This window comes from Myzus persicae, unplaced genomic scaffold (assembly GCF_001856785.1).
Source record: "Myzus persicae strain clone G006 unplaced genomic scaffold, MPER_G0061.0, whole genome shotgun sequence".
Taxonomy (NCBI): Eukaryota; Metazoa; Arthropoda; class Insecta; order Hemiptera; family Aphididae; genus Myzus; species Myzus persicae.
The window spans coordinates 200,985-225,044 of record NW_019103222.1 but is presented as its reverse complement, the minus strand read 5'-3'; the positions used below and the strand labels follow the sequence as shown (position 1 = coordinate 225,044).

General features: G+C 30.9%; 3 protein-coding genes and 1 pseudogene across 4 annotated transcripts; 3 read left to right on the top strand and 1 right to left on the bottom strand.

Annotated features, from left to right (window-relative positions):
* The first annotated feature begins 21 nt into the window (after positions 1 to 21).
* LOC111034007 (histone RNA hairpin-binding protein) lies at positions 22 to 3,308 on the top strand. The gene is made up of 4 exons (XM_022315017.1): positions 22 to 1,117; positions 1,393 to 1,503; positions 1,565 to 1,738; positions 3,074 to 3,308. Exons 1-4 carry the CDS (start codon positions 567 to 569, stop codon positions 3,228 to 3,230), a joined length of 993 nt encoding a protein of 330 aa, XP_022170709.1. The 5' UTR covers positions 22 to 566; the 3' UTR covers positions 3,231 to 3,308.
* A 646-nt stretch (positions 3,309 to 3,954) lies between these two features.
* Positions 3,955 to 5,700, bottom strand: LOC111034011 (annotated as a pseudogene).
* A 209-nt stretch (positions 5,701 to 5,909) lies between these two features.
* LOC111034012 (phosphoglycerate mutase 1) lies at positions 5,910 to 7,782 on the top strand. Its single transcript, XM_022315022.1, has 5 exons — positions 5,910 to 6,027; positions 6,123 to 6,315; positions 6,461 to 6,693; positions 6,990 to 7,254; positions 7,388 to 7,782. The coding sequence occupies exons 2-5, from the start codon at positions 6,216 to 6,218 to the stop codon at positions 7,552 to 7,554; spliced, it is 765 nt and encodes a 254-aa protein (XP_022170714.1). The 5' UTR covers positions 5,910 to 6,027; positions 6,123 to 6,215; the 3' UTR covers positions 7,555 to 7,782.
* A 173-nt stretch (positions 7,783 to 7,955) lies between these two features.
* On the top strand, positions 7,956 to 16,341 carry LOC111034010 (fibroblast growth factor receptor 3-like). Of its 2 annotated transcripts, none has more exons than XM_022315020.1 (9): positions 7,956 to 8,919; positions 10,824 to 10,933; positions 11,820 to 11,979; positions 12,074 to 12,291; positions 13,407 to 13,607; positions 13,667 to 13,872; positions 14,317 to 14,452; positions 14,732 to 14,963; positions 15,589 to 16,341. In XM_022315020.1, the coding sequence occupies exons 2-9, from the start codon at positions 10,828 to 10,830 to the stop codon at positions 15,593 to 15,595; spliced, it is 1,266 nt and encodes a 421-aa protein (XP_022170712.1). In that variant the 5' UTR covers positions 7,956 to 8,919; positions 10,824 to 10,827; the 3' UTR covers positions 15,596 to 16,341. The 2 variants fall into 2 exon arrangements, with proteins under 2 accessions (XP_022170712.1, XP_022170711.1); XM_022315019.1 differs by having other exon boundaries at positions 7,956 to 8,963.
* Positions 16,342 to 24,060: the final 7,719 nt, after the last annotated feature.

Here is a 24,060-nt window from a genome sequence, read left to right as displayed (position 1 = left end):
TTACGTCGGTACTCGGTACGACGGTACTCCGTATACCACCGCATATAACATAACAATAATATTATTTATATATTTAATTTTTAGTCATATTTGTCCATTGTCACGTTATCACTCCGCCGCGGCGCGCCTCTGCGTTTCGATCTTCGAATATTTTTTCCGACATTTTATGGAAAGCGAAAAATATCGTACAATTATACTCCGTCAAAGGCACAAAGTGTTCGACTGTAATACGGCCGGTTCGTCGTGGTTGCCTTAATGGCTCATTGACCAAGGCTCTGACTTCTTAGTCCGACTCGACTTGTCTGTTGGTGGTTTTCGATCGTCGTCTTTACGTCGTGCTAACAGCCAACGGATTTGTGTACTCTCCTAGTGTTGACTGTTGATCGAAAATCGCCATTTCACGTAATACTTTATCGTCAATCGTTCCACTATACTGTTATTGTTGTATATGACCGGCTATCACTCGCTATCGTTGCAGTTGACCTCAGCTGTCCTGTAGCTGTTATTTTTTCCGATCGAATAGTTCCGTTTGTCGTCCCTCACTTGTTTCGTAACGATACCTCGCGATGGCGGACGTAGATCGGAAACTGAAATCCACGGTCACCGATCTGTCTGGCAAGAGTTGGGCCGAACTGTGCGACAGCTCGCAATCGTCGCAGTCGCAGACGGACATCGATTCGCCACTAAAACTTGGTGGCGAGGCGAGCGCCAAGGATCGCGATGATGAGGACGAGCTGTACGACTTGGTTTTCAAGCCGGTCAAAAAGGAGTCCGTCCAAGCCTCCGCGCAGGAAGACATCAGTTTGACGTCCTTCATGAACAATGTACACATGGTAACGCCGGTCAAGCAGGAAATCGACGACAAGTCACTGACGTTTGACGAAGACACCATTTGTAGCCCATTTGTAAAGCAAGAGTGGATTGATACACCAGACATCAAACCCAAAGATCTGGTTTGTAAAGAAGAAAATCCCAAGAAGGATTTACAGCATGCAAAGAGAAGATTGACTTCAGAGTCCGAGTCTGTGGTTACCGACCCTGTATCAACTGAGCGAGTCAACAAAGTTAACAAAAAATCTACCGACCATAAAAATATACATGACCCTGTGGCAAGCAAGTATGGATACCTTTATTTTTGTTATATAATTTAATATTATAAATTAACCTATTGGTTATTGAAATGTTTTTTTAAGCACTTTTGTAGTTATATAGTTCACTTTTCAATATTCACAAGTAGGTATTTAGTACATTTAAAATTACCCAATTAGTTTTAATATTGAAAAAAAAATGCTTTTCAAATTATCCATATTAGGTATAATGTTTGGATTTATTTTAAAACTGTCATTACTTCAGTATTATTTTAGTGATTTATATTATATTTTATTTTTACAGAATAAAATTGGCTCGTGAAACAGATGCATTAATTTTATCAAGGAGACAAAAACAAATAGATTTTGGTAAAAATACTGTTGGATACGTTAAGTATCTGGAACAAGTTCCTAAGTAGGTTTTTTATATTTTTTATTAATAAACTAAGCAAACTACAATTAATGCTATTTTCTAGACATGAACGTAAAAAGAGGCATCCTAAAACTCCTCCAAAAAGTTTGAAATATACTCGACGAGCCTGGGATGGATTAATTAAAAACTGGAGAGTTAAGTTACATTTATGGGATCCTGAAAGGAGACGTGATGATGATGATGCCCTGACCACTGGTTCAAGTTCAAATTGGTGTTCGTAAGTAAAAAAATTTAAAAAATGTTCATTATCTATATTTTACAATGATTGAACAGAAATGTTGAACAGTTGTCAGTTTAATACTTAGTGTTTTGAGAGTTTATGACACTTTATAGCAGGGGTTGCTACTAACCTTAATTTTGGGAGTCGCAAATTTCTTAAGTTAATTTGGGGTGAGCCACATTGTAAAGCAATGTTTGTAAAACTGAGGAACTCTGACGCGGTCAAAACACATAGGGATTATTTTTGGCTACCTACAAATATTTAAAGCTCCGTCACCGTCGCTGCCTTGACAATCTATACTTCTATACCTAATAACTACTGAAATTATAACGAAACCGACGGCAATAAAAACCACTATCTTAAGGTTCTAATGAAATTATATATTTATTAATTTTAGTCCTAAGTTTGGTTCTAGAGCCGCACGAAATTGATTTAAGAACCTCATGTGGTTCGCGAGACTCGTTGTGGCCTCCCTTCTTTATAGCATCAAATATATTTTCTTGCACTGTGTAATTGTAGCATCAATAAATTTGGGACTAAGTGGCATTTCTAAAAATCGGGGACTTTTCCTGTGGGGTTTTGTATGCAGAATATTATTGATATTTTATGACCAAATATTTTTTTTTTTGTAAAATAACATTTTATAATTACAAACCCAATGTTATGTACCTAATCTTGAATAAAATTTACAAATGATGTTACATTTATAATAGGTATTGATGCATCTGAAAAATAATGTTATCTATATATAATAATGAATCAAGTTTTTGAAAGTATTAACAGTATAATTTTAATTAGTTACTATTTTTGATATTTTAAAAATAGGATTTCTTTTAATATGCTTTTATTTTAAAAATTTGGAATAATTAAAAGAATATTTCTATGGAAATCTTACTATTATGATTATTACATTTTACTTTTAAGTGAAAACAACAATGAATCATTTCTGCTTCGTATTGATATAGAAAATCATAATCTTAATGACAATGAAAATCTCCAATAAATTGACAATATTTATAATACAAACATAAACTTTAATCCTTTTGATGCTAATATTTGGAAATACAATTGAAGTTGAGCTTAATAAATAAAAATTATAAAGGTATTATAAAGTAATGAAATTAAGTTTTTTTTATGTTTTTAACTATGAACTTTATTCAACAGCCTTTTTAATTTACTAAATTGTGAAATTGGAACTGAATAATTTAATCTTTCAAGATAAAATGTAATATTCACTAGTGTGTCATACATATTATATATAATTTAAAACACAGCATATTGTAAATCTTAATACCATGAATTAACATTGACTTGATATTGTTTTTAATTTAGACTTGAATCAATGACTAGTATGGAATCAGATTCAAGGCCATCATCACCACCTCTGAGCTTGTCTGAAGATTCATCACAACAAAAACGAGAAAACCATGAAGATGTTCTTACTGTTAATCGAATGAAGTTTAAGAAATCTAAAACTGATAATAATTAATATATCTATATATATTTTTACATTTCACGCGCAACATTTATTGACCATTCATTATAATATTTTTGAAAATTGGTAGACTTTTTGTATATTATATTGAATTCTAAAATGTTTATTTCTCTAAAGCTGTTTCAATTTTTTTTTAATTTTTATACAGTAAAAACTTAAAATACGTTAAATGTTATTATTAATGGATACCAGTATTTTATTTTGATAACTTTATATTTAATTAGATACTTAAATATTAGTTACTTAATTTGGATATATATATATATATGACTATCTACGTATGTAAATAATTTTTTTTTAACTTTTGTAACAATATTCGTATTGAGTCAGTCTTACAATTATAAGTTATGTGTGCAGTCTTCATTGATTATAACCTTGTTTAAACAATTGAAGGGTTTCATAACATAATATTTTGTACCAGTTTATAACAATTTTGAATTTATTTTGTATATTTATTACTTTTATTTTATTAATTATTACTATAGATGAATTAAGAATTAAATCTTCAATATATTTATGTCACAACTATACTGAATATATTTGATTTTTTTATTCAATTGGAATAGATCTATGAACTATGCTTGAAAATAATTTCTTTTGATTCAGATTATCTATCGATAATTATACAGCTAAAACTTTGTATATATTATAGACATTCTTCACAAAATTTGAAATTCCTGTTAATTTTGTATCATATTTACAACGATAAACTGGAAAGTATTTTAAAAACTGAACTTTTATTATGTAATTTATAAGCAGTATTAGCGAATTAGATCTTAAACTAAATTCTAACATTTTTCAGATTAGGATTTCTTAAAGTCTCGATAATCTCTGTTTCTTCTATATTTCATACGCGTTAAAAAGAAATTTTTGGTTTAAGAACTTTTCTACATGACTGGAGTAGGAATAGTTGACTAGGTGAGGGTGACATTGAGGCTCCCTTCTAAATTCAAATGGAGTTTAATATTATGGTAAAATAAGTACATAAGGTTAATTCTTAGTAAAAAAAATTATATATTTTTCGGATGTTTCTTATTAGTCTTATTTCAGTCTTTGTATTTAATAGAATTAAAATGTACATTTTTAAAAATAAAAACCAGTAATAACTATTTGAAAATAGAAATGGAATCTATCTTCAATCTCGTCATAGTTTGTAATTAGAATAAGATTCAAACAAAACAAAATTATAGCAAAGTATTCTTATCATGTAGTGCACTTAACAACAAATCAAACTTTTTATTTAATGTTTCAACATTATTCTCAATTGTATTCATTTGAACATCCATACTTTGAAGTTTGTCCTCTACTTTTTTTTCGAATTGTTTGAAACTAATCTCCATGAAATTATTGTTCTCTGTTTCATTATTTTGAAATTTGGAATTTTCCATTTTATTGAAAATAGACATTAAAACATCATTATTAATTGATTTTGATTGTTTCAGACTTAATAAAGAAAACAGGTTTGAAGCTTTTAAGTCTAATGGTTTTGACACTAACAAATTTTCGACGTTCTGCATATTTATAGGTCCCAAGAATTTTTTAGGATGCTCTTTCATCTCGGTTAAATAAATAATTATGCCAAAAATCCAGACAAAATTTGAATTATTATATTGTTTTAACTTCAAAGCACACTCTGCATTGTCAATGGGTATCTAATGAGAGTACATTTGAATTCCATCAAAATCATTGTGACCTAAAGACTGATGTATGGACACATATTCTCCCATCTTCCCAAACAGTTCTATGATTCTGGCCTGAAAAACAAAAACCAAATTGTTCTCACTCGTCTCAAATACATTAACAATGTAAAATGAAGCAGAAGTACCTCGGAACACACAACTATTTCATTGATAACATGCATCGGACCGCAATTTATGTTTATGAATAAGTCGTTTAGTTGTTCAGGTTTTTCCGAGGGTTTTTCGAAATTCACACCTTTACAATCAAATTCTGTAATTAATTGCATGACGTCACTGCAACAATAATCATAATAATTAATAATTATTATTAATTATATCGTAATAACAGCTGTATTACAGTTGGTTGGCATCGATTTCAGACTGCTTCGGACGGACCACAACACAGTCTTCGATGTCCATTCCACAAACGTTTGACTGCCAGTCACACTTAATTTTTACAATGTTCATTTGATGCAAATTGCAATTCGTAGGCTCGTTCGTCATCACAATTCTTAAATCAACAATGTTGACTAGACTACCAAGGACTTCAAATTCTCAAAATTAAAGTTTTATTTTTGAACTGTTAACTGTAAAACCTTACTTTACTGTTTTGTTAGTGAATAGTGCTTACTGTTTACTTACAAGATATTAGATAGTTATAACCAAGTACTATAAATAAATATATTATTTGTTATTGCTTAAATCATAAATAATAGTTAAACGGTAGAACCATATGGTATTATGGTTCGTACTTGTCTTCGTGATTGTGAAAAATGATTTAAAAACAATTTATTTAATTACAATATCTTGAATTCGTGATTTTGATAATATTGAACTTTCATGGATAAAGTTAACATTTCATTTTTTTTTCCATGACATGATTCTTACATCTTCCTTCAAAACAACGAACTGTAGAAGCTTGAGCTTGAACTGCTCTAAGATATTTTAAATTAGTCTCTAACACCCTATAGGTAACGTATTTGATTTTTCATAAAAAACGCGGGATTTCAATCTACTTTTGAGTAACGTAAGGTTGTACCACGGGATCTATCATGATGTATTGACAATCTTCTCAACATCGTAAACAGTTTATTGTACAGCAACTCTTAAAGGTTATTGACATTTTGAAGTTTGGTAACACTTGGTTTTATGCTTATCAGTAGTGACGTCACGAAGTTTTGCCCATTTATTGAAATTTGACTTTTAGCATATGACAAGGTTATAAAAGTCTCAATTCACCTTCAGATATTCGTTAGAAGACTTCAATATTTCCAAATTTCCGATTTTTCTACGAAACACGATGGCCAAGTACAAGGTAGTGATGGTCAGACATGGCGAAAGTGAATGGAACCAAAAGAACTTGTTCTGCGGATGGTATGATGCTTCGTTGAGCCCTAAAGGTTTGTAGTTTCATATTTTTCATAGACTATTATGCATATTATATTATGTGTTATTAGTGTACCTGAGTTGTATTTTGAGTAGTATTGTCAATTGTATGTATTCTATTTCTAATAATGTCATGTGCAATTCATTTTTGTTGAATAGGTGAAGTAGAAGCAGCAAATGCTGGTAAAGCATTGAAACAAGGTAACTACAAATTCGACCTGGCCCACACATCTGTGTTAAAGAGGGCACAAAACACTTTGGGTTCTATATTGAAAGAACTTGGCCAAGAAGACATTCCGATAGCAAAAACCTGGCGTTTGAATGAAAGACACTATGGTGGCCTTACTGGACTGAATAAATCTGAAACTGCAGCCAAATACGGCGAAGAACAGGTAATAATCACATGCATTACAATTGTTTATTTTTTTGATAATTCGTTCATAAATTACTAAGCATATCTTATTTGAGTATTAAGAGAATGTCAGCTCACGGTTTGATTTTTCTCTGGCTCACACCCAACATAGACTAAACGTACTTACACAGAATCAATTTTTATATGTTTTTGAGTTATTTTAGAGTTAAATCAAAAAAAATTATTTTGGTGAAAGTGTTTTATCTATGTTATAGGTTTGAGAGAAAACAATCATTGTACTGACAACATCTTAATCGTTTAGTATTATGTTTTCAGGTTCAAATATGGAGACGTAGTTTTGACACTCCTCCACCTGCAATGGATACAGACCATGCATACTATGATCAAATCGTAAATGACCCTCGCTACAAAGATGAACCTTTAAAGGAGGAGTTTCCTATGTTTGAATCATTGAAATTGACAATTCAAAGGACATTGCCTTATTGGAATGATGTTATTATTCCCCAGTTAAAAGAAGGAAAACAAATATTGATAGCTGCTCATGGAAACAGTCTTAGAGGAATAGTCAAACATTTAGACAGTAAGTTTCACCATCAATATTTCTATTCAATATTTCAAGTTTGAAATTATGTGCTAAGTATAAATTGTTGGGTTATGGTTTCAACTTATATTAAAAAATAATAATTGTTAATATTTTAATCTATATTTTTCAGATTTGACAGAAGACCAAATCATGAATCTTAATTTACCAACTGGTATACCATTTGAATATGAATTAGATGAGAACTTTAAACCTGTGGTTTCAATGAAGTTTTTGGGTGATGAGGAGACTGTCAAAAAAGCAATCGAAGCCGTTGCTGCCCAAGGCAAAGCAAAATAGTTGTTGTCAAAGAACAAACTAAACCTAACTACCTAAAAAATAATTTAAATACTTTTTAGTAGCATAACATTTATTTAAATGTATTCTTTACGTCTTATGTTGTTAAATTATTTATGCAAATATTAGGTAAATATAAACTTTTTAAACACTACTTAGTGATAGTACACATATTGTTTACAGTGTAAAAATTTTAAAGTATCATTAATTAAAATTTAGTGTGTCTTGAATTTAATATGATTACCTGAAAGTTAGCCTAACCTGTTATATGGAATTTAGAATTTAATTGCCATATTGATTCCTGTTTATCCTATTACATGTTGCATTTATTCCTTTCTACCTCCAATATCTTTATAAGTCAATAACTATAGTTATAAATTGTTATAGTTATAGTTATACTATAAATTGCAAAAAATAAATATACCTGTATTACCTATAATATGGAACCTGTTAACTGTTCTAAACTACAATTTAGGGTGTATAAATGTGCTTTGACTTCATATCTTGAGCTTTTCCTTTACTATTATTGTAAATATTGCCGAAATAAATTCTAACAATTTTATATGGGCTTCAATTGTGGGTAGTGGTGGATTTTCAACATTTGAATAACCTTTTTCTAGATTGATAAATCCTATGTATGTATTCCTGTGCATGTTAAGCCTTTTTACTGCCAACATTTTTAAAACTGGGATAGCTCCCTGGTCCCCATTCCTTGCCTGAATTGAATGTGGTCTTCTTCAGGCATCATTTCAATTTTTATAATGTTCAAGAGAATTTTTGAAGCTTAGTATGGAGACTGATGGTTCTATAGTTGTGGCATTTGTTTGGGTTTACTTTTATTGGTATGAGTAAATTTCTGCTTTGTGTGAAATCTTTATGCACTTTGCCTTCTTGGTAAGCTTTTTCTATTATTTTATATAAGAAATATCTTCATTTACGTAGGTATGTAATGCTTTATCATTGAATTCAAAAGTAACACAACTTTGATTTTTAAGTTACCTACCCAAAGACAAAGTACACTCAGTAGTCAGACTCTACTAGTATACCTACTTAACACTACCATGCACCAAAGTTTGATCTCGGATTATTTTTTTTTCATGCATCCATTGTTAATATATTAATGCTTTCAATCGAAACAAATATAAGATTGCACGTTGGCACATCTAATACATACATAACACACACATTTTAAATACACTATCTAATGTCTATAATGAAAAACAAAATTATCATTATTAAATATTTTATCTAGTTTTATTGATAATATATAGTGCACATCATACAACTGGGAAGTGAAATGATGAACATTCTATAACAGTTACACTTATCCCTTTAGTAGTTTAGTACCTAGGTACTTTACATATACAAGTAAGTCAACTCTAATCAAAAATATTGTAATTTTAAGAAGACAAGTAAGTGTACACATTATTTTATATACATTTATTGAATGTTTACTTATGAAAAATTATGTTGTGTTATTATGCGTTATTTGGCAATAAAATAGTTTAGTAAATGTAATGGTAAAATGTTGTTAGAAATAAGCAGTCTAAAACGAGTTTTTTTAATGAACTTTTTAATTCCATTAATATAATATCCGAATCAAATCAATTTTTTACTTTAGAAACTGAGATGATACATAAAGTGTAAAATATATATGTAATATTACTAGGAGGTGTTTTTCAAGTTTTAATTTATATAGATGCTAGATATTGAAAATATTATAAAATAAAAGTGGTTATCTAACAACAGTTAATGAATGTAGACACTATAAATAATATTAAATTACATTAATTTAGATACTCACAGATCACATTTAAAAACATAATAATAATTAATAGCCTAATAATACAGAAATATTTCGAATGATCAATATACGTCAAATAATACAAATAATTACCTTTTATAATGGATTATTAAAGGTACACACTACAGTACTACACGGTACACGACAATAGGTAACATTTGATGTTCTTTATTCTAATATCGTATATTATGATATTGTCGTCAAAATGTTACAGGAAAAGTAAAAAAAAATGTATTCTAAAGATTTCATCTTTCAGAATTATACATAATATCGCAGTATAAAACAAAATATTATTAATACCTAAATATATAAAATAAATTATATGTTTGTTATTAAATACTTATTATGATGGTAATTAATAATTACACTAATTAGCGTTAAAAAAAATACCTATTTGTTAATAATTTGCATGTGTTGGTGAGAAAAATTGGAGGCTGGGGATTTTTTTTCCGGAGGATTTTTATTCCTATTACCATTTACCACCTTGATCATAGGCGCAAATTGGGAGGATTCAAGGGCTCAGCCCTCCAAACATTTCCTAAATTCTTTTAAAGCTTAGTCAATATTATTAGAACATAGAATAGGTACCTAATATTACACACCTCCCACCCTGATCTCAAATAATAATTGCGCCTATGACGTTGATGAATTATTGTACATGTACAACTTTAATAATATGTATGCTATCCAATTATCAATTTATTAATTCATCATTTAATTTTATGTAACATAGGTCAAACTCCCGAACATCATTATTGTGTTGATAATGATAAAATAAAATACATTGGACTTATTAACACAGAACAAATTCTGTTACTTGAACTTTTTTTATCTTCTTAAAACAACATAATATTTAATATTTATGCTAGCTTAAGGTTAGCTTCATGGATTTAAAAGATCAAAAATATTTTCAGAACTATATCATATCCAGAAAATTCAAATATAAATAGGTACTTTGTAAAAATGTCAACTACCTAGGTACCTAGCTACTTCAAATCTTAAAAATTTAAATATAAAAACGTAGGTACCTAATTAAATTGATTTGATTCCATGATAGTATTTCTTCAGGTTTTTCCGATTATTTATAATAGAACTTGTAATTTCTTACTTCGAGTTTACTTTACTAAAGTTCCAGTTTGAGGAAATTTTTCAAAACACCACCCCAGGTCCGGAAATTAATAATTTCCACTGCTACAAAATGTTGTAAAAGACGCAAACGCCTAATTATAATCCTGCAATAGGTACATTCATTGCTATTCGCTTCACTAATTTTATTTGCATAATTCGATTCGCTCCGATCGAATCAGAATCTGAAATGTGAATATTTCTTTCATCGAAACAAACTACAACAAAATGTATATGAAATATTATATGCATTTGTACTTAGGTGCTATTTTAATGAAGACCGCATGCACAATACAATTTTATTTATTGCACCATATCAGTAAGGAATTGTTTTGTATTTCAGAAAAATGATTGGTTATCCGTTGAGAATATTACCTGTGGCAATCTTCGTAATATTTTTACTGTCCAAAGGATTGTGCCGAAAAGCTCATAAAAAGACCATAATTTTAGAAAGTAAGAATTTATTTTGCTTATAGATATCAACACGTGCATCACTTATAATCGTTACATACGTTTTAATCGATTGTTTCTTAGAAGTGCTAGGTAAACAATTTATTTAAATTTACGGTTTAATTTCTTGCATGTAGACTAAGTGAATATTTGGTACACTAAATAATATTTCATAAAATAACTTATAGTAAAGGCTAGCAATTACCTATTCCGTACTCCAAAGTAATAATTGTATAATGTATACCTATAATTAATTTGGTCAAACTCTATCACAATTCACAGTTAAAAACATACCAAAAAAGTCACCACATTATATTATTATTGTTGAACAAAGTCATTACGTAGGCAGTTATATATAAGATGTTAAGATTATAGAAAAGTTTGATATTACTCAAATAATAACAATCAATCATTGATTATACCATTTTGGAATAGGTATACCTTATATCTAGTGCTCGAATTGAGAAGGAACGAGGGGAACTTAATTTTAAAAAATATTTATGCGTATACCCCTTCTAAGTTATAATTATACTCTAATCAATATTACGTTTAAATATTCAGGTGGATACGCACATTTTTTTTCACACTATATTACATCCCTTATCTATTTTTTTCTCCAATTCAAAGTTCAAACACTGCATGAGTACCTATATCTAAATCATATTATATATTATGTATTACAATTTATTCAAAACTGAAAAAATAATATTAATCTGATATCTGATCAAATCAGTTTATATGATGACTGATTAAAAACGGAAAGTTATTCCAATAAATACTCATATATACTCTCATAATACAGCGATATTGGTTCGATTGTATAATTCAACTAATTATCTTATCTTCCAAACAGTTGTTTTTCTATGTACAATATTTTTATTATTTTTAGATGAAGAAGATGTCATTGTTTTTACTAAAAACGGTAGCAGTTTAAGAGTAAAATGTCATTATTCTGGTGACTTTGATATCGTCGATGTTAAATGGAAAAAAATTAAAGACAATGAACATGTTGAGGTGTCACCAAATGAAATTTTGACCACATCACAGTGGTACCTATATATACGATTACTTCGATACCTATTAAATAATCAGACGACTACCTAAGCATCTGTAATCATTATTGTCTTATTTGGTTATACATAGGTTGGATTTGGAAAATGTAAGCCTCGACGACGAAGGACAATATTCTTGCACGATAATAAGCTCCGAGGAGAATTCCCAAAAGAGTGGTTTTATTTTGAAAACGACAACTCATAGTAGCAAACCGTGGGTGGAAAAAATACCGAACTTTCAGAAAGATTTCAAGGAGGACGTATCGGTATTAGTAAACAGAACACTACATCTGAACTGTCCATTCACGAGTAAGCGATAATCATAAACAATAACTTTCAATATTATAATTTTCGACTTGCGTTTTCTGTATCGTCGTGTTCATAGATTTTCCAATGATATCAAACATTGAAATGCTTTAATCTTCCACATCACGGGCAGTTTATAACGTATGAATGTGCGTTTAGTTGGTTTCTTTAGAGGTCAAATGTAAAAAAATCTCTGTTTTTTATGAACAAAGTTAGGTTAGGATATTTTCCAAAATATCGATTTTTGTTGTTGTTATTTTTCTAAAAATAAAAATAACATACATAGGTACTTGAATTTCTTACCAAATATTCAAATTAGCATATGTCTTATACTAGACACGACAATTAATTATTATAGTTGTATTATGAGTTTTTCTCGATTTTAGATTTTTATTAATTATTGATTTTGAGAGAGCACATAACAAACACTATTTTTCGCTTGGTAAAATAACAAAGCTTACCGATACAGGGAAACTTCTACTAGTTTTCAAATAAAATAGCCGTTGCAATAAAATTATTTAGTCAAAAAATAAAAGTGTTTTCTATCATTAATATTAATTTTGATGATTTAATTTTGTGTTGACAGACATCGTGTTCTGGTTCAACAATATTATTATGTTTATTTGTCCTTTTTGCAATTTCATTATTGTATCGTATTGTTTAATAATATATAATAAGTTATTTACTTAATGCTTTAAATCACGAGAAAGTATAATGTATACCTAGTTGTTTTTAATAAATAGTTTTTGGTCAAAGTTTACTTTAGTCAATATATATTTTAGAAACAAATTCCGTACTACAACACATTTCCATAATGTAGGTAAGTTTTATGAAATCTTTCCCGAATTGTGTGAAAACTGAAAACTCGACGTGATGTGTAAAATGAATAAAATTTCTACTAATTTCACAAAACGGTTCAGAACGTCAAATGAATGTGATAATATGTACTATTATATTTAATTTGTACACACATTAATCATTTTTTATATAATTAAATTGTTTTGGGCACTCGGGGAATGGCTTTTATCATAAAGGAATACAACAAGTCAATAACTGCTATTAGATATTAAGTCGATCAAAAATAATTTATAAATACCTACTGTTTAACTTAACTGCAGGTATGAGTGATACGACGTTTTATTGGTATAAAAATAATAACGACTTACTCATTACAAGAGAAGCAAAAATTGAAGGTGTTGGTGCTATTGATAATGAGTACAGTTTAAAGCCAGTAAGAATGTCGGATGCTGGAATTTATAAGTGCGTGGTGGAAAACGAATACGGTTCAATCGAATTCCAATTTGCCGTAGCTGTTTACGGTAAAGACGATTTGCAAATGATTGAATATTTGACTAGTTGCTATGTAATTCAATTTCAGAGGATGAAATCAAAAGTAGACTTAATTTCGAATATCCTCGAGATTTGTCGTTACGATCTGGGAACAGAGCATTCATATTTTGCCAGGCTTTTGATTACGGCGACAAAGAAATCGACTGGTACTTTTTGAATAGTACAAACCCAGTGGACGTAGACATGGAAACTATGGATCTTTCACAATTTAAAAAGATGGTCAATAACAACGACGTGAGATGATTATTACTATATATTATTGAAATGTATATTATTTTCAATTTAATATGAGATAGCAATTTACATACTCTTCAATCAGGCGTGTCCCCGAGGGAGAGTGGGTGAATGGGCATTCGCCCTCCTACCATGTAACAATTTTTAATGTATAAAATTACTCTCATTGTCAACAAAATAATAATGATCAAAATTGTAATTCATTAGTTCCCCCCCCCTTCTTGAAAACTCTCTAGGGACACGCCCCTGTCTTCAATATTGTATTTTGTGGATTAATACAAATATGTGTAACTTTTAATTATTCAAAAACAATTTATTATTAATCCGGATAATGTAAATTCAATACAATCATACAATATTATAATAGATACTCTGTTAAAACGTTTTACTGTTTTAGATACATAAATAATAAAAACAATCATTTTAACATATTGTTATGTGCAGGTGGTAATGTTAGATGGCAAGTTGGTAATCGAACCCGTTACAATCCAAGATGCTGGATGGTATATATGTATTAAAAAAGGATTTGAAAGAATTTTAATGGCCGAAGCCAAATTGAACGTGAATGATACAATTTCAAGTATAACTAGAAACATTAGTATTTATACGTCATAACACTCGATAACGCTTAAATATTAATATCGTGCAATCTTAGTTGAACATAACATAACTTACGCATTTTAAAACCATTCGAAAAAAGAAACACAAATATTTTTAAATAACCAGAAATGTCTAACATAAGCAGCACTAAACGGAAATAATATTATGGAACACTAGTTTTCAGCGAAATCAACTTTTTTATTTTTTTTGTAGTCTATTTGAACTATTATGTTTGTTTAAGCAGAATTTTTTTTTGTAGTGAAAGTGAATTCAGAGGTTCTAAATCAAGACGAAAATGTCTCTGACGACAAACATTTCTTATTAAGTCTTCTACCAATGTTATCCAAACTTCCGATGGATAAGAAACTCATAGCTCGGATAGCTATTGAAACTTCGTTGCAGAACATAGCTTTCCCAGATCTGAGAACAGTGGAAAATTATCACACCGAACCAATTAATACTACACAACAATTTAAAAATCTTACTGAGAGGTACACAGTTACAATTTGTTTTTATAAGCATGTAAAATTAAAATGGGAGTGTATAGAACAGCTGGGCCAATTAGGAAGGGTACTCATTAAACCAGGAAAATATTTACTAGGAAAAACCAATGTAGAATTAACATATAAATTAGGAAAATACTACTCAGGATTGAATAAAGTAGGTAACAATAATTTTAGATATATACAGGGATCTGAAATTATAGAACATTATTTTATAGTCAAACATTATTCTTCCACCTCTAAAAATTGTAACAGTATTAGAAATAATAAAAATTTGGTGTGAAATTAAAACACAGGACCGTAAAAATCGGGACAAAACAATAATATTCCCATGATCTCATACGACTACCGGCATTAATCTACAGTATTTCATACGTCCAATCTTTGAACATGTTATCACTTACTTTTTGACGCGAACTGAGATAGTTAACATTTCATAAATTCTAAATTTTAATAGTTTATTTTTAATTAATAATTTTAATTACTTATCTCGGTTTTTTGCTTCTCCTGAATAATTTTATAATAGTGACTTACGAGGTTTTTCATGGTAACACAGGCAGACATTTAATCAAATTTGTTCGTCTATGTATGGTAATAATATGTATACAAATAGTTTGTAGGTTATAATATATGGCTCCATTGCAAATTGCTGCGCCGAGGACCAACCTACGAACCAGTCAAATTATGGAATAATGTCTACTTAGATGTCATAAACTCATATAACAGATGTATAACCTAACCTAACCTAATCTACACACACACATTTTTACTATAAAAGTGCGGTAATGTGGAACTCAGTTACACCAAATTTATTATTGTATGAAATATTGTGTTAAGAAAATGCTTAAAAATATAGGCAATTCGTATTCATAAAAAATGTACCTATAGTTATTTTATTGTGATGATTGATTTTCTCATATTATCTCTAATGAGTACAACGGTAAGTACATGATTTATGTGTAGGATTTTTTTTTTCTATTAGTTTTTATAAATAATTATAACTCAACAATTACATTCTAAGTGGAGGAGTGCTCACAATATTTCCGAACTCGCACCGACCTCAACATGCCATCTACCATAGCAGAAGCGCTCGGCTAAAGTCAATCATCCAAAATATTAACATTTTTAAGTACCACAAATATTATTAAAAAATTTTCACTTATAAAACATGTATAAATTATGTAACAACTAATTTAAAAAAAAATACCATGTAATAATTTAACGTCAAGCTAATAACCTAAGTTGTTGAAGCCTTTTCTCTTAAATAAAAATAAAAAAAATTACATTCTACGTGTAGGCTTAATACAGCCATTAAAGATGTAGTAAAACTATACTCTATATAATACATTTATACGAACAGTCGCTATAATTAAATTTTTTTTTAAGCATTACAAACCATTTAGGAACATTTTCTGTCAATGCTAAATTCTTCCACTCCTCTATATATTTACGTTCAGTCACTTTATATTAGGTGTTATATCCAGACGAGAAACTAGGCCAAAATTGAAATACCCCTTAACAATCGTTTTATAATAATAAGCATAATTCGCAAGATCAAATGTATTTATTCAAATATTTATCACCATTCTGGTTACAACATAAAAAGTAATACATTTAATATTGCATCAACTATTGTTAGTATAGTTATATTTGTATATGAGTATAATTATAAATATATAATAAAGTATTTATTCAAATGGTGTCTGGGAAATTATTTCAAAGTCTAACAAATGAACTTCTTTGTGAACAAAGGTACTTAAATAGAACAATACAATAATATTGTCTGTGCATAATGCATATTATAATGTATCACACGCATCCATTGATTCATACACTCGTAAAAAGTATTGTGTATACAAAATGTTAAAGAAAACACAGCATCGACACACAGGTGGTTTCTCGAGGAACTTAAAAAACTTGAGCGTATACTCATATATGAGTATAATACGTGAACACGCTTGATAGTTGATTCTATGCACAGTCTTACCTTTTTTGGAACTTTGACTGATATCTGCAGGATAACCAAATGACGAATCTGGAATCGGAGGATACAGAGTAAATGACGAAAGGGAAAATAATATACTTATCACTGTCGTAATTTTACTATTTCCGGTGTAGTATGAATAATTATAACTAATAAAAGAACAACGATTATACCAAAAATATGTAATTATTTTTTTTTTTTTCCTTCGAATCTGTGATTAAACGTTAAATCTTCGATATTTTAATTTTGAAAAGAGACATGAGCATTTAAAATTTTTGACATTTCACATACCTACATCTTGATGGTAAAATTAATAGCGTTTGCAATCCCCTTAAGTAGAAAACCGTGTTTATAATAGCTTAGAGGTACCTAGTGGCTGATTTTGATTTTTGCTCGGAAATCCTTCCACCGAAAAAATCGAAAACGTGTTAAATAAATATTCGTGGTCATAACCGGCATACGATAAGGTACTTCGTCTAAAATATTCGGTCCCCCTCCGGACCACGCGATGTGAACAATAATTTTTACTTTCAAATGTAATCCAAAATGTATTTATGTAAACTTACCTAACAACAACGCCATCTACCGGCGTGCAATTTAACTTGCAATGAGCTGCAAACTGATTTCTATCGTCCAACCACTAGACAGCGATGCCGTATGGTCTTAGGTGATTTTTCGTGTTTTTTCTCTATAGGTTTTCAGATTTACGACTTTAGTGTTAACCGTTGGTACATTCTTTTTTCTCGTGAAAACAACCGAGCCCGACGCCATTTTCTACTTAGAGGTAGAACGGTGAACCGAAAACCTTACGATTGACAGCGAATGTTGGGTTTGTCCAAATCTATAGTGTGAATCGTACGAAATCGTTTAATCGTATCGATCATAATTTTTATTTTTATAAAACGATGATGGGCCATAAGTGACGAGTAAGCATATTTTATTATTAAGTATCGAGAAATAACCACAGGGTTCACGTTGAGACGATACAGACAAAAACCTTACAGACTTTTGAAAACGAATGGAAGTATTAACATTTTTATTGCCTACACTCACTACTCCTATTCTGTAGTCAACGGTAAGCAGTGTTATAAAAAATTGTTTAAAAAATATTTGAAACTATTTTATTATTATTTTTTTCAGTTTTGATTTGTTTCACAATATTAAACACGTCAGTTTACAACTGCACGTACCTAGGTTATGATTACGTTTTAGATAAACGTTAATATTATTTTGTGTTTAATGATATTTTTAATTTTTTGTTAAAACAGTCATGTTTTGTCTTTAATGATATTCTCGAACGTTTTTGTTTTTTGTTTTCCTTTCCAATCAGTACGTTTTTCATTCGTACCGCCAAAGTCCAACTTTATTACTATTTGATCAATGTATAGTACGTTTTATTATTCCGCTCTCAAATCGTGTTCTGAATTGTCAATAAATTCGTATTGAGGAGGTGCAGATTACCATCATTTTACTCTCTAACCTAACCTAACCTAACCGTGGCGCAGTGTGTTCGAATGTTCAAACGTCGTGTATACAGTATACTGTATATTCGTATAGACATCACTGTGATTATTGTGTACAATGCTTAATTATTATTTTGATCGGATTTAGAGGTCATTCTGCCATTGTCCGCCGTTTATTCGATTTTTAACTTTGTTGTCGTGTGGTCTTAGTGCCTATATAGTTACATAACACAACACGATTTGTAGACCGCGGACAATAGGTAATATTTGATTGGACATTTGAAAATAAAATATGTCAACCGTACACGTTATTGAAATTGACTTCAGAATTCCAAAACTACAAAGAGGCGATCACAGTTCAGAATGTTTATAGATTATAGTAAGTCAGTAAGACATATTATCGACTAACCACATAACATATACATAAATGTTTAATTATCTATTATTATTACTGGGTACTCTAATTCCACCAGCAAGAACTATAAGAGGTTATTCTCAGCAGTGAGTTTGGCCATTATATACCTACTCGTTATAATTTTATTGTAATTTTTCACTTAAATGTACCTTCGGAAATTGTTATAATATTAAACATTACATTAGAGTATATTTATGGGTGGCCAGGTGGATACTTAGGAAAAACCAAAACCATACGACAAAACTGGTGTTAAATCTAAATCCGACGACAATGTGTGCGAAATTGTATTCATTTACACGATCTTAGCCTCCTCCTCCTCCTCCTCCTCCTCAACCCCCCCATTCATCTCGAGACAAAAAAATCTAACAAAATTATTATGATAATTATTGCGATCGTAGTAACGACGAGGACGGTGATTGATTATAATACGACCGTCTTTAATCGCATTGGCGTTCCGTATAAAAGAATAATTAAAAATACATTAGTGACGGTAGTTTCGTGTTTTTTAAGATTTCGTCCGACACGATCGAAATTACGTAACTAACTAATATACATAATCATATAATTCACATCTATACACAGTACGATTTAGTTACTTAAACCGTTATCGTTTAGGTTATATTGGCAGAGTAAAATATTATTTACATAAAATCGACCTTGCTCGATCCTGTACCCGTCGGTAGCTTCTATATTTAAAGCGCATTAATTGCATTGTGATTTTTTTCTCAGTAAACGCCCATTAACTCGAAAACTATTAACGTTTTTGAAAATATTGTTCTTCCAGATAATTTAAATGTATTACGAAATCACAATTTCGAAGAAATGTGTTCTTTTCGTTATTATTTATCCTTATCAGTTTTCTTTTCTTTTTTGAACCGCAACACATATTAATTTACCTTCATATAGCAGAATCTATTTCTGACAATTTTTGCGGCGCGTGACAACTGTTGAATTTCGCTGTTGTGCGGTTTTGAATAAGTTTCGAAAATAATGTCTCGCAATAAGTTCAAATTTTGTGAACAAAATGTTTTCAAAAACGATAAACATACACGTAATATCGAGATAACGAGTGTTATAAGCTGTTAAAATAATCGGCCTGTATTTATAGGTTACACGGGTAGCTTTATAGGTATGACGCATATCATTAAAAACGCCGTGTCGAATACGGCGAGTGATCTCGAAAAGCGATCGTTTTTTTTTTCTCTTTAATTCCTTTGTCGTTGTGTCGATGATGATGATGATGATGATAATAATAATAATAATAATTGTATATGATGACCTCGGTGAGGCCGCGATCACCGAATCCGATTGTTTCTGGGTCGACCGCGAAATCTGTCCAAGGACTGAGTATATATTATATATTGTTGTATTATTGTTGCAGTTACACACAAACGCACGTCGAATGCGCCTTAAGCCGTAAGTATATTTGTATTATTGTGTATATTTTGCGCTCAAGGCTGTCGGGAAAAAAGAAAATTATCATCGGAAAACAGCTACAACCTCTGCAGGTCGCCGCCGGAACGTATATATTCTGAACGGTGTACAGAAACGAAAATCGTCCACAGCGCGGGCGGCGTACACCTATATAGGGCTGATATATATATATAGCTAGTTTTCATGGGGTCCCAGTGGAAATGTGCCACATTTCAACTGTCATCCGGTATAGATTGTTTTCGCGTAATTTAAGCGACACCGGCGCGTGCGGGGAGGTGCAGGGGGCGGTAGGAAGGGAAGTACCTACGAAACGAGAACAAGTGCCAAACACACACACACACACGCGCGCACACGCATATATATTTAACTCGTGTACAGCTCTACACGATTCTTCCTCGGAAACGAACCTTTTTCCTTTTTCTTTCTGTTTGTTTTTCGAACGCTAATCACGTGCGCGAGACTAGAAAACCGACCCCAAAATGAAGCACAAATAGGTATAGTGTCCCATAATGACAATTTACTGTATAAATAGGTGTACTTATATATTACACGTGTCTCGGTTGCTGCAGGCGTTATATAGCTGCAAGTTTAAGTTAGATATATATATATATATATATATGTGTGTGTGTGTGTACAATGTACATCCGGGTATATTATTATGTCCCCATCACGTCGGTGAATTTATATTTTATTTTCACAGCAAAAACGTATGAGATTTTTGAAATATAATATTATTGTCGAAGGTCTTATATGATTTTTTGGAAAATGCGGTCTGTATATATTTATGTAGAGCAGTTGGTCCCGATAAACTTAATATATAAACCGATAAAACCATGTTAAAATTAACTTTTTCAATAGTTAAATACTTATTTTAGAAGTGGCTAGAATACCAACTATTGATGCAGTTAAGGGTGTCGGTGCCGGTTTTCCCGATTTTCCGCGATCCTATACAATTTGAAAATCATATTTTATATTTTATTTACTACCTCGATTTTAATACTTTTCCACTAATCTACTATCTGATACCTATTTAGATGGAGGGGGGAGGGGGGTTGATGCGGTGTACTCGTATATTTTATAAATAAAAATTACTTCACAAGAAAAACTATCAGTAGAATAGTCTGATTTTGTTAATTTTTTTTTTATTTGAGAACTTTTTTCAGGTCGGGTCAAAGCCCTAATTCTCATTTTATTTTAACCAGTGTTGAAAAAATATGTTTGATAAAGAACAAATATTGTGCATTATTCGAGTATATTCAAACCGACTGAAATAATAGTTCTCGCATGTGCATTTTAAGTTTATACGACCAAGATCGTGGGCGGCTGTGTACGAGGACGAACACGGCGAGACACCCTGTATGCATATGAGTGCTAATGTTATGCGTACTTCAGTACTTGAAGGACGAAGGTTTGTGTTGATAAATCCAAAGACTCACACCACGCGGTTCTTATGCGAACGAAATACGTCTACCAAAAAAATACTGTAAAAAACACACACACACACACACACACAGTGGGTATAATATGAGAGTATGGCCATAGGTTTATTAAAGATTTCGTGTTCAGACAAACAATACATGTCATAAAGAAATGATTACTTAGTTAAAATATGTGATAATAAACTATCCACTATATTACATAATAGCTATATAACAACGCTTATACACAGATTACGCATAAACTTACCATAATATATCAAACAGAATAATTAAACCATTTATACGTACAATCGTCGTTAAGTGTTTATAGTGTTTACATATTTATTCTTCGCGTCGTCACGTCCTATATATTTATTCAATAAACACCGGTGACTATATATATACCGAGCAAACACTATATACACTGCAATGTAATACAGTATATTATAGTATATTAGTGTGTGTGGCTATATTGTTGTGCTCGGAAGATTTATTTTTATAATTTCAAAGGATTTCGGCGATTTTTTCTCCGCGGAGAGGGTACACGAGAATTATTTTTATAGAATAAGGGTTAATAAAATCGTCCGACGCTCGTTCGCCCCCAACCTCCACGAATTATCGTGATATGATAATTTGGATTCGCATTACATATCAGTATAAAAGTCCACCTGCAGGCCTGACGAATCGATAAAAGCCGACAAACAAACCGACTAGCGGGTGGGTGGAGGGAGGAGAAGGAGGAGGAGGAAAAGGAGAAGACGAAGAAAAATAGGGAACGCGCGAAAAGAGAGACCTTTAAGCCCGACGCGTGCTGGAAAACTCGCTGGGAATAACTTTTCAATTTCTTCGGCATAAACGTAAACAACGCAAATAAACGACCTGTGGGACTAATTACACCGCGCCCGGCATGGGATTCACAAACTCCCTGGTCCCGAAACTGCAGAGTGAGATTGTATTTATTTTGATCGTCGTCGTGAACCGTAAACTTTGTGGAGGGGACGTTAAGTTCCTCTTTCGCCGACAATAATAAACATTAATTACCGCAGAGAAGAATATTATTGTAATTACAACAGCGCGAGCAGAATCGCACGTATATACGTAATAATGTTGCATCGCGTAATCGGCGTTTATTCTGCGGCGTATGACAATACAATTTCTGATATAATAATCGTTGTAGAAAGTTCGATGAATTTAATACGAATCTATTACCTATGTTATTACTATAGCACTTATATTCAACGCGTTGATGAAATTATTAAACGTTTATTAGTCCGTCGTAAGTTCCACGCACATGATAATACTAAAATGTTATTGTGTAGGTATATAGTCGGTATATATATTGTTATATACGTGTATATACCTAAACAATTGCTGTCTACCATTTGTGACATAAATCTATGAAAAGATACACTCTATTATACACAACAACACAAAAATAATGTTTCGTACTGTAAACTACAGCTAATTATAAATACTCGTAGTACAATCATTACGCAGGCTGTCTAGGTACCAACAAATAAAACAGTAGGTACGGCTACACTATGTACAGGGTGGTTCACCAAGCATGCTTACCCCCATTTTTTCCTTTAATAATGTATTTATTCAAATTCTGATTTTTGGAATTTTTATACATACTCAAATACGACCATATTTTCAAATACCTAAACTGTTTTCTACTTCTTAAGGAGTGCCCGGTGGTGATAAAACTTCTGTTTTTCAAATGAAAACCCCTCTTTTACTATATAAATTAGTGGATAAGTTTTTCGAAAAATTTTGATGCCCCACGTTCAAAATTCGAATGAGTAGTTTCTAGGTCATTAAAATGTTTGCATTAAGGATAATAGTCCTTAAAACTAGTTTTATATAAATATAAAATAGACGTAAAATTGGATCTAGTATTTATTATTAGACATTTTTACAAATTATTAATATCGATGGACTTATATATTAATGATTTTAATTTTCAAATCGCCATAGCCCCCATAACTTAAGACTTCTTACTGTGGACCTTTTATCCTTAGAATACAAAGTCGTCAACTAACTCAACTATAACGTATTTTGATTTTGATACGTTAAAAATTTCAGACGAATTATGTATACTGTATAATTTATAGTTGGACAGGAGTATGGGTGTTCTCGATTGAATAACAGAAGTTTGTATCTCCGCAGGACACTCGAAAGTAGTACAAAAAAACTCAAGAATTTGAAAAAAATATGTTCATGAATCATATTTAAAAATTAAAAAATCAGATTTTCAATAACTGCATAATTGAAAAAAGGGGTTGCGCATGCTTGGTGAATCACCCTGTATATATTATATTATTACACTAATCTGTCTGACATTGCATCTGTGACTGTAAATCGGTTAATA

What these genes read in the sequence shown, in the direction of transcription:
- LOC111034007 (XM_022315017.1), top strand. Translation starts at nt 567, where the DNA reads ATGGCGGACGTAGATCGGAAACTGAAATCCACGGTCACCGATCTGTCT. An exon ending in CATGACCCTGTGGCAAGCAA is followed by an intron (nt 1,118 to 1,392) that starts GTATGGATACCT and finishes TTATTTTTACAG; the next exon opens with AATAAAATTGGCTCGTGAAA. An exon ending in TATCTGGAACAAGTTCCTAA is followed by an intron (nt 1,504 to 1,564) that starts GTAGGTTTTTTA and finishes GCTATTTTCTAG; the next exon opens with ACATGAACGTAAAAAGAGGC.
- LOC111034012 (XM_022315022.1), top strand. Translation starts at nt 6,216, where the DNA reads ATGGCCAAGTACAAGGTAGTGATGGTCAGACATGGCGAAAGTGAATGG. An exon ending in CCAAATACGGCGAAGAACAG is followed by an intron (nt 6,694 to 6,989) that starts GTAATAATCACA and finishes TTATGTTTTCAG; the next exon opens with GTTCAAATATGGAGACGTAG. An exon ending in AATAGTCAAACATTTAGACA is followed by an intron (nt 7,255 to 7,387) that starts GTAAGTTTCACC and finishes TATATTTTTCAG; the next exon opens with ATTTGACAGAAGACCAAATC.
- LOC111034010 (XM_022315020.1), top strand. Translation starts at nt 10,828, where the DNA reads ATGATTGGTTATCCGTTGAGAATATTACCTGTGGCAATCTTCGTAATA. An exon ending in ATTTTGACCACATCACAGTG is followed by an intron (nt 11,980 to 12,073) that starts GTACCTATATAT and finishes GGTTATACATAG; the next exon opens with GTTGGATTTGGAAAATGTAA. An exon ending in AGATGGTCAATAACAACGAC is followed by an intron (nt 13,873 to 14,316) that starts GTGAGATGATTA and finishes TGTTATGTGCAG; the next exon opens with GTGGTAATGTTAGATGGCAA.